Source organism: Sinocyclocheilus grahami, unplaced genomic scaffold (genome assembly GCF_001515645.1).
Source record: "Sinocyclocheilus grahami isolate Dianchi unplaced genomic scaffold, SAMN03320097.WGS_v1.1 scaffold81.1, whole genome shotgun sequence".
Classification (NCBI taxonomy): domain Eukaryota; kingdom Metazoa; phylum Chordata; class Actinopteri; order Cypriniformes; family Cyprinidae; genus Sinocyclocheilus; species Sinocyclocheilus grahami.
In genome coordinates, this window is record NW_015505260.1 from 1,631,576 (window position 1) to 1,642,356 (window position 10,781).

At 37.8% G+C, this 10,781-nt stretch overlaps 2 protein-coding genes across 7 annotated transcripts in view; one reads left to right on the plus strand and one right to left on the minus strand.

Moving 5' to 3' along the window:
• ubxn6 (UBX domain protein 6) overlaps positions 1-4,689 on the plus strand; it is a 6,621-nt gene extending 1,932 nt beyond the window's left edge. For all 5 annotated transcript variants that reach the window (XM_016273773.1, XM_016273772.1, XM_016273774.1 and 2 more), the window contains 8 exons: positions 432-560; positions 644-741; positions 821-896; positions 982-1,066; positions 1,147-1,366; positions 1,451-1,581; positions 2,603-2,751; positions 2,825-4,689. In XM_016273773.1, the coding sequence (XP_016129259.1) occupies positions 432-560; positions 644-741; positions 821-896; positions 982-1,066; positions 1,147-1,366; positions 1,451-1,581; positions 2,603-2,751; positions 2,825-2,950 (1,014 nt within the window). In that variant the 3' untranslated portion in view covers positions 2,951-4,689. The remainder of the gene's footprint in view (positions 1-431; positions 561-643; positions 742-820; positions 897-981; positions 1,067-1,146; positions 1,367-1,450; positions 1,582-2,602; positions 2,752-2,824) is intronic.
• The window catches only part of LOC107586411 (chromatin assembly factor 1 subunit A-like), a 28,393-nt gene continuing 20,977 nt past the window's right edge, over positions 3,366-10,781 (minus strand). For both annotated transcript variants that reach the window (XM_016273769.1, XM_016273770.1), the window contains exons 13-16: positions 6,632-6,773; positions 5,577-5,874; positions 5,408-5,492; positions 3,366-5,327 (exon numbers count right to left, since the gene is read on the minus strand). In XM_016273769.1, the coding sequence (XP_016129255.1) occupies positions 5,203-5,327; positions 5,408-5,492; positions 5,577-5,874; positions 6,632-6,773 (650 nt within the window). In that variant the 3' untranslated portion in view covers positions 3,366-5,202. The remainder of the gene's footprint in view (positions 5,328-5,407; positions 5,493-5,576; positions 5,875-6,631; positions 6,774-10,781) is intronic.

A 10,781-nucleotide genomic window follows, 5' to 3' on the forward strand; every position in this document is an offset into this window, starting at 1 on the left:
ATTTTTTTCAAATTATTTTCATAAAATAATATATAAAAATATTTTAATTAAAAGCCTGATTACATTTTAATATAAAGTCTGATTACATTATAATATAAAATAATGCAATTAAATAGCTGCAGAATGACTATTGAGTATACCGTCTAACTATTTGTGAGGAATAGATTTTGTGAGAAATTTAAGCTATTATTCTATGAAATATTTGGTCATTTTGATAGCTCCAGTCCCCATTCACCTTCAAAATATGCATAAGAGCCTTTTTGGAGGCCAGTACATCCTTCAAAATGCTTCTTTTTGTGTTCCATGAATAAATGATGACAGATTTTTCATTTTTGAGTGGCCTGTCCCTTTAAGATTTCAGATCCAGTACAGGCTCATTTCAATAGCAGCATTACCCTTTTCCTGACCGTATTGATTTGTACCTTTTCAAGGGCTCTGGTGTTCCACAGAAGGATCTGTCTTGTTTCTCAGTGTCGGGAGTTTTCTTCATCTGTCCTCTCACTGGAAAAACCTTAACAAAGACCGAAAGAGAAATGCACATAAAGGAGGCCATTCTGATGGTGAGGTTATTACAGACACAATCTTGATGACTTTTTGAAGAGCTTACATGTGGATGTTCCTGAAGGTTCTGCTTTCTTCACAGAGGTTCTCAGAGGATGCGATAGAGGCCTCCATTATGATGATTCACACCTTTAATAAAGACAAAGAGAAAGTAAAGGCTGCCGTTGACGTCATTAGCAAGTGAGGACTATTTGAACCTTGCGCAACAATATCTGAGTGTTTGTATAATGTTTAACTGAAACCTGTAATGCGTGGACAGGTACGTCGAAAACATCTGTAAGAATCCGACTGAGGAAAAGTACAGGAAGATCAAACTTAGCAATAAAGTGTTTCAGGTATGAGCATTTTCACTGCCAGGATTGAGAAAAATGTCAATTCAAACAGCAAATGCACTTATATTTTGTCCTTTTATTTATGAAGGAGAAGGTCAGTGGGATTGAAGGATCTCGGGAGTATCTTCAGGCCTTGGGATTTGAAAGCACCACGCTGCCAGTAGATGGCGAAGGTAATGTGTACATAGTGTTATATTTAAGGGTAAAGTGTGCAATGTCCTCACATGCTCTCCGTCGGAATAATGTCTCTCAGACAGGACTGAGGAGTTCCTGGTGCTGCCGGCGCAGGAATCGGAGGTTCTGGAGCAGATGAAGGCTCATTTGGAGCGGCTGCAGAAGGGCGAGCCGGTCAGAGCCAAGCTGGACCATCAGACACAGGTCTTCAGACCCTCACAGCACGCCACACACTTCCAGCTTCCCCCAGACTTCTACAATCTCACCGCGGAGGAACTGAAAAGAGAACAGCAACTGAAGTAAAGAAATGAACAACGGTGGCGTTTGAGCTGTATAAGGTAATAAAAGCCTTACCGTGTTTTTATGATCTTCCTTCATCGCAGGAGTGAAATCGTGGAGAGAAACACGATGCTGCGAACCAAAGCCATGCGTGAAAAAGATGAGCAGAGGGAGAGAAGAAAGTACAACTACGTGCTTCTGAGAGTGCGGTTACCGGATGAAAATATACTGCAGGGTGGGTAGTTTTGAATTGTTATTAATTATATATACACACACACACACACACACACACATATATATATATATATACACATAAAACTAGTGTAACAAAAAAGTTAAAAATAGTGTACAAAGTTATAAAATAAAATTGAATTAAAAATTAAATTAATCTATTTTATTCCGTTGTTAGGCATTTTACACGTAATATTTAACACATTGATATAATATCTTTATTAATGGAAAAATAAATATGTATTTAACATTCTGAATTGTAATATAGTTGTAAACGGCAAAGCAAAAAGTAAATAAAATAAAAAATAATAAAACATTATAAAATTAAACAATTATTGTATTCCATTAGCAGCCATAGTTTAACCAAATATTTTCACTATACTGTTTAACATATTTATATTTCTAAATGATTTTTGCAATATAGTAGTAAACAGAACAGGAAAAAGTAAATAAAAACAAATGATATAAAATTGAAAAGTATTCTTTTGGCAGCCAGAACCAAATATTTTCCTTATAATATTTAACACGCATGTATACCATTTATAAATGAAAAATATACATTTAATATTATATATTGTAATAAAGTGTTAAACCGCAGTTTAAAAATTTTTAAAGAAAATTTAAAATGGTTAAATACTTTTGTTAAAAACTAAAATAAAAACAAATTGAAAATGAGATTAATCTCAATTATTTTATTCACTTTACAGCTATATTTTAACCAAATATTTTCTCTATTTATTAAAAATTCGTATTTACCATTTTATATTGTAATATTTTATTTTGTAAATATATATATATATATATATATTTCTAGATTTTCAGGTAAGGGGTCTTTCACAGAGGGCTTTGGCATAAAATGTTTGAATGATGTTGACAAACAGCTCAAATAGCCTTTTTTTTTAATCAAATGTGAGTTGCACATTGAAGCTTTTAAACCTTCCAGAATGCTTTGCCCCATAGATGTGTGTTGTCTTCTTTTGGCAAACTTGTTCTTCAGCATAAATTAAATTTGAAATGCTCTGCAGGCACTTTCCTGGCGTGGGAGAGGGTGGCAGCGTTGTACCAGTTTGTGCGCGATTCTCTAGAGAACGGCTGGCAACCCTTTGAGCTGATGGCACCCGGAGGACAAAAACTAAAGGATGATGAGGAATTGGCTCTGAATGAGTGCAACCTGGTAAGTCAAGTTTAAACAAAAGTCCACAATGTTTAATTCGATACAAAATGATCAATTTGTTTTCACCTTCCAGGCCCCAGCAGCCGAGCTGACCTTTTCATGGGACGCCGCAGTGCAGGCAGACATCGCTGCAGCCGGAGGAAAGAATGCTATTCTGCTTAAAGCAGCACTGTTAGAGAACATCAAGATCCTGAGCTGAACATTTAGTCTTGCTGTGTCTCCCTGGTCACTGCTGTCCCTGCCTGCGCTCTCGCCGCTCCTAGTCCACCACCACAATCCCACACGGTTTCACAGGATGAGCCCGATACATTGAGTGTGTCCACGGCATGTGCTAGGTAGATTTATATGGTGCTAAACACAGGTTTTCCTGTCAGTGATGTTATGTGGAGTGTTAGCACCGTATGGGCCAATTTCCAAACAATCTGTTCTGTTCTAATGCATTGTTGCTTGAGGCATCATGACCAGTCATTATATGACGGAAGATGCTCAGTTCGGTTGGAAATGGTCTTTAAGAGGATCTCGTCGTTTAAAGCACTTTATAGCTACTGCCGAGAGAGAAATGTCGATGTACCATAAAATCTCATTGTGACAACAGAAACAGTTTGAAATGTATCTAACATGAGCTCTACCCAGTTCTGATCGTCTTTTGTGCTTTATTTCCTGCTTAACATAAATGAAACTACGCATGAATGTTACAACGCAACTTAAATTAGACAAAAAGCTCTGGTCTCCAACAATCTACCTCCTAATGCAGATAAATGTCCACTCATTTGATTTGTCAACATGTCAGCTAATTGACTTGTATAATAAAGCCCAAAGTGTATGGTGCACGTGACAAATTTCATTTATTTATTTTTTTTGCACTAGTTGTCCTCACGTTTGCAACACTGGCCTATCTGTGAATGTGCAAGATTTCCACTTCATTAGCCACTAGATCTAAACTAGAAGAATAATAGAGTAATAATAAAGCGCAGTAAACTGTAAAACTGTTTGTGCTACAAACGTGTGTTTATGGTTATGATAATGAATTAAAATATGATAAATATCAGTTTGCAATTTTTAGCAGCATAACAGCTAAGATAACGAAGTGATAAACACCGGAAGCCTTGCATTTACAAATGGTTATGTTAAAAATGACTTCTGGAGAGAAACAGCAGAGACACTAGACGATAAATATATTTACCAATAAATGAATATATTTTGAAAAGCTATGTGATGGCATCAAAGCTCCACCTGATTTTTAAACACAAAAGTAAACCATTTACCATCAACATGCAAGAATTTTGCTTCATTAGAAGCTGGTTAAATTATAACTAGCAGTAAAATGGTAAATTATTGCGTTACAAACAAGTGTTTATAATTATGAAAAATATAACAAATACCAGGTTGCAATATTATGGAGTACAATGGACCGTGTTTGTAAAGTGGCTGACACCGGAAACCTTGCACAGTCAAGTTAAAAATGCACCTGCTTTTGTGAATACTTTGGGTATTAGACTGATTCCGTTGCAGAAGAATATTGTCACCAGCTTGTTCCTTTATTAAACCATGCTATATTAAAAATGAACAGTGCTTGTATTTTACATTATTTTGTCAAGTTCAAAATGTTGTGTTCTGTTGCATTTGATGTGATGTATGAAATAAAATGCATTGTCGAATGTGATGCGTGTATGTGAAAAACCAAATGTAAAAGTAACTCTTGTACATGTGATCACATGGAAGGAAAATGTCTGTTAACAGCATATTAAAAAAATATTCATTTTTAAATAATGCTTTATTTAAACAAGCTTTGTAGGAAACCCATTGTAGCAAACTACGGCGCAGTTTATTTCGAGACAATTAAGAAAACACTTCACCAAAAGAAATGCCAATGCCGCTGTTTTTTCCCGTTAGATGGCCACATACTATTTGAGCTTCTACACCATTGTTCAAAAAAACTAAAATAGTATTTACACCACATAAGGCAGCCTGGGCAACAAATGGCATAAGCTGTTTTTATACAAAGCCTCTTGGAACAAGGGAAAAACTTCTAGTGGGCTAAAGAAGTTAAGATGGGGGTAAAAGAAAAAGAAACGCAAATGGAATATAAAAGTGCAACATATTTCAATTGTCATTATTTTTGAAAGACATACACCATTTCAAGTATTCTGAGAGAGAAAAAAATTTAAGGATTTAAAACAATGGTGCCGAGCGCTGAACCCAGCAGACAGCATCAACCTCCTGATGTGTCAGAGCTGATGAATGTACCAGCAGAGTCTTTACACGCTTTCAAAAAGTGGGACCTCTCCTATGAAGAAGAGCAGTAGACCATCTAGCACATCTCCACTTAAAGAAGAGGAAACAAATTATTAATTCCAGGGACCTTTAATACGGTATGATCCTTCGAACTGTAGATCAGATTTTGAGTGTCTGCTTCACATGCATGCAAACCCAACAAGAAGGGGTCAGATCTCAGGCGGTGGCTGGGGTAAGGCAGGGTAGGGCAAGAGCAGCAGTTTCGGATGCATTCGTGTCCATGGGCTCCGTGTTTCTCTTGGTTTGTCGCAAGGATGTGTTGGCATCCTGTTCAGAGGATCCTATGAGGAAAAAACACATTTATCAAGCTAATTCTGGCAGATTTGTTTGTTGTCAAGCTTTATTAGCAACATACACCAACCAGATTGTTCCCCAATGATGATGCAATCATCGTCTTCATCATCTTCAGTGTCTGCTTGGAAGCCATCGGTCTCCATGGTCTCAGTCTAAATACATTGTGTAATAAACAGCAAAGTTAGCAGAAGACAAATGGGTAGTAAGCCAAAAAAAAAAAGTCTTCAACACTGCACCTGTTCAGAGTAGCCACATTTCTTCATGTACTTCGTGATGGAGTGGCTGCTGGCGCTTTTCCTCTTGTTGGAGGGTGTGGTGGAACTGGACGTGGTGGGCGAGTTGCCCTGTGAGCCGGCGTGCTCGTCGCGGGTAATCTGAGCGCCGGAGGTGAGGTAGGTCCACTGGCAGGGAACGGACAAGGCTTGCTGAGAATGACGGGCCAGAACTTCTGGATGCACGTACCAGCAGCATCGTCTGTAAGTGGAGCGCTTTTCGTACACGGCATGCTCCTTTATGATACGCCTGATTTGGATCCTTTTGCCAAATAATAAGACAATATGCTTAGAAATGTGTTTTGTGTAGCTTCATAATTCTGACATGCTCCCATAAACACTCCTCAGAGTGCAACTGGAAGTCAATGACAACATGTTTTCCAGGCATTAGGCAAATGATTCATTCAATTTACTAAGAAATATACACCAAAATAACAACAAATTCCATCTTCTTGAATGTCCCAATGTTTTTGTTTTTTTAAAATGGGGTTCTGGCAAATGCCTGAAATAAGGGTTTGTTTTTAACAAAAGCTCACGATATTTTCATGTTTTACTCTGACGACATAAAAAGCATCAGTAATACTCTGTGATTTCTGTAAGCTTGTATATGCCTTTAAACAGGCTGTTACAAACAAGTGGCTAAGGGGGAGTACAGATGTTATCAGGGACATTAAAGGTCATCACAAAACAGGAAAACTCAGTCTACTTTTACAGCCTCATTGTTTATAATAAAGCTCTTTCAAACTACTCAAACTTTCCAATTTATCCCATCACTAGCTTTTGTTTTTAATTTATTTCTGATTGTATTTAAGCTTCAAAATTAATAAAAGTTGTTAATTTGAGAAGATTGAAAAAAAAATTATAATAATAATAATTTTTTAAAAAAGTAAGAATTTTAAACTTGTGTAGGTCACAGCGCTTATTTTCTGCAGTAATCCAAAAGCCAATGGCAAAATCTTGTTTTGTCAAGGGAACTGGGTTGATGCTGACTTTCAGTATGACACTGTAAGCTGGTTTACCTGGGTGGGACATTGTCATTACAATTCTGAGGACTTTCTGTGGGTGAGGATGTTTGCTGGCGACAGAATTCCAGGAACTCGTTGATTATGACTTTACTGCTGTTCACATTCCCATGCAGCAAGGGCAGCAGCTGTGACAGCACTGAAGAGACGTGAGAAACACATTAACATCTCAGCAATACATGTGAGAGGATTTTACAATGCAACTGTATTAAAGGCATGTAATGAAGGCAGTTTACTTTTGTTCAGGAATGCAAACCAAGTGGATAGTGAAAATAATTGTTTTGCCCATTTTTGGGTGAATTTTCAAGAAGGGTCTGGCTGCAGACATGCACTTGCACTCTCAGACACCTGCACTTCTGCAAGTGACGTCACTTGCAATCTTTTTTTATTTACTTTTTTAATTCAATCTCATCATTTTACAAAAATAGCCAGGTGGTGAAGACAAGAAAAAAAGAAAAGAAAATTACAATGTTACGTGTAATCGCCACCTGCGACGTCACTTGCAATCAACACAAATCATGCGTGTTGCCAATGGAGACAAGACACTGTGGAGGTTAAACGATTAAAAATAATTTAGTACCAAAGCGTACAGGGTCCTGCAAGTCACCTGTAGGAGAAAAAGACAAGACCCACTAATCCGTGGCTACAGAACAGCAGAATATTATTATTATTATTATTATATAGCATATTATTATTTAATATTATTTAATTTATATAGCACTTTGAGTATTGCTGTACACCCAAAGTGCTTTACAATCATGTGGGGGGGGGGGTGCCAATCAAGTGGTTGGGGATTATTAGGAGGCCATGATTGACAAGGGCCAGTGGCAGCAATTTGGCCAGGACACTGGGGTTACACCCCTACTCTTCACGAGATGTGCCATGCAATTTTTAATTACCACAGAGAGTCAGGACCTTAGTTTAACATCTCATCCGAAGGATGGTGCTTTTTACAGTACAGTGTCCCCGTCACTATACTGGGGCGCTAGGACCCACACAGACCACAGGGTGAGCACCCCCTGCTGGCCTCACTAACACCACTTCCAACAGCAACCTAGTTTTCCCAGGAGGTCTCCCATCCAGGTACTGACCAGGTTGCAGGGTGATATGGCTGTGGAACACAATGCGCAGTCTCTCATTAAGCGTTTTCCTCCCGTAGAAAACCATAAACACTTAATATGGCTTAACACTAGAACCCGTGGCTGTTTTTAAAACGTACATAAAAGATTTTTATTAAAACATTCAAGTCTTCCAGTCCCTGACTTTTACTAAAATTGTGTGATTTACAATCCCCTGTTGTTAAAAACTGTTTAGATAAAACCAGATTAAAAAATGGGGCATTTATACCTATAAGCGCGGGTCAAATTTACCCGCTATATAATGCCTGTATGTTCGTGCTGTCATTTTCGTGCCGCTTATGTTTTAATATAGTACATTGCTAGGCAACGCCTTTCACTCATTGAATTAGCGGTTATCAGTTTCATAAATATAGACAAAATGAGTAAAAGGCAGCGATTTATGAATGTTGAAGAGGTATAAGAAGCACTAAATGCCATGAACGATAGAGAGTCTGATGGTGGGGAGATAAGTAAAGCGTCCTGTCGGCTCAGCATCTGACGGCGATCAATATATCATATTTAGACGTTTTATCCTAATGTTACTCATAATTGTTCAAAATTTGGATTAATTATTTAATTTTTGTTTAGCCATTTCTACTGTTTATTGTTCACTTCTGTGTTGCTATTTATTCTAGTCTGCCAGTTTCCTGAAGAAAAAAAATCCGATCTGATGTAGGCTAATGAATGTTTTTAAATAATTAAATTTTAATAAATTGATTACCCGAAGTTTATTGGTGTTCTTCTTGTATAATTCAAATTATAAATGCTATAACTAAACATATTAATTATTAATTAGGTAAAGCTGTGCGCTTGAATTTGTCATTGCACCAATGTGGTGAATTATTATTGCTCATTATTGTCTATAGGCTATTTTAGTCATTTAATTAACATAGGTTATCTTAATATATTGATTAATGACATTGTATTTACTTCCTTCTAATTCTCTATTTGATGACTCGACAATCATTTCATGACTCTAGACCAGAGCTTCCCAAACTTCAGAGGGGTAAGGCCCCCCAAAAACATAGCAAAAGCTCCACAACACTGAAAAGAAAACTTGGTTTCCGCTGTAAACAAAGCAGTGCTGCACTTATGAACTTTACATTTACATTTAGTCACTTTGCCGACGCTTTTATCCAAAGCGACTTACAATTGGGAAATACATAAAGCGATTCTTCTTAAAGAGGCAAACAGACACAGGAAGTGCTTGAAATACCAAGTTTTAGGCATTGTTCAAATACGTACAAGCTAGAGAAAGGGACAGAATAAATAAAAAGAAAGAAAAAGTTTTTTTTTTTTTACCACGAGGCATCACTCACTAGCGGATCTCTGACTTCTGGAGGGGATGTAGATTCGTAATAGTGAGTGGAAGTAGGCGGGTGCTGAGCCTGAGGCTGTTCTATATGCAAGCATCAATGTCTTGAACAGGGCTTTAATATGCAGGGCTCCAGACTGCGACCATTTTCTCTGCCTGTGCGACAATTTTGTGCGCGGTCGCACTGGCGCGACAACCGCGTTGGTCAACTCATAAGCGCTTCCATTTCTGTTGCATGTGAGAAACATCAAAGGGCAAACGAAACTGAAAGCTTAATGTAAAGAGGCAAACAGACACAGGAAGTGCTTGAAATACCAAGTTTTAGACATTGTTCAAATACGTACAAGCTAGAGAAAGGGACAAAATAAATAAAAAGAAAGAAAAAGTTTTTTTTTTTTTACCACGAGGCATCACTCACTAGCGGATCTCAGACTTCTGGAGGGGATGTAGATTCGTAATAGTGAGTGGAAGTAGGCGGGTGCTGAGCCTGAGGCTGTTCTATATGCAAGCATCAATGTCTTGAACAGGGCTTTAATATGCAGGGCTCCAGACTGCGACCATTTTCTCTGCCTGTGCGACAATTTTGTGCGCGGTCGCACTGGCGCGACAACCGCGTTGGTCAACTCATAAGCGCTTCCATTTCTGTTGCATGTGAGAAACATCAAAGGGCAAACGAAACTGAAAGCTTAATGAAACAGCGCTTAGAGAGTATACTCGCCACGTCAGCACGAGCGCGAAGCTCTGCGCAGCAAAAATTACAAGCATATTGAGGAAACGATGGATGGTTTTCAAGCGAAAGTCAAGTAAAAGACCGCTTCTTAAACCAGAGAAGGTGAACATGCTGGTATTCTTGTGGGGAGAGAAACATGCAAGCACTGTCACCGTTAGTTTTACTTTTCTTTTTGTTTTTAAACTTATCTTTGCTGTTTACCTTAAGCTATGGAGGCTCTCGTTTATTTATTTGATTCCTCAGTGTTTGCTAAATGTTCTGTAATTTATTAGTCGGTATATAATACAGCATGTGTGTGCCATGCCTCATCTTATTCGTTTTTGTTAATAAACGTTTTGTAAGCTAGTTTGTCATGGTATCTCACTGATTTTTTATTGTTGTGCTTTTTGATTAAGAATAACAATGAATCCATCTTTTGATTTAGTCTTAAAAAAATGAAAGGTGTGTAGATGAAAGCAAAACAGTGACAACAAGATCGCGAATTCGAAAGCAGTGGGAAGAATGAGTCTGGAGTCCTGATATGCATTATACAGAGGCAAGAGGAAAAGAAAAAATACCATCGAAAGACAGTAAGCTCCCCTCAGACATACATTCATATAAACTCCTACCCTAACTGAATCGCGATTTGTTGAGCATCTCAACCGATTTGAATCGTTACATATTTAAATCGATTTTCAACCGGCTCGCCGTTAATCGTTACATCCCTACAATTCAATAAACAACAAGTTAATATTAAGTGACTTACATTGTCTGACTAGAACACTATTGTCTGATTTTGCTCCATTTCGTCGTCAAAAATAGTTTGAAACAAAGACACAGCTCAGCCGCTGGGCATCTCCATTCAAACACAGCGGTGTCTCGTTTATGATCTGCGTTTTTAAACGAATCTAGTGAGTCAGTGATTCATGATTACCTGTTCATAAAGACAATCACTTGATTCATTCCTGAATGAATCAGCCGTTCGAATGAATCAATTGAATGAAT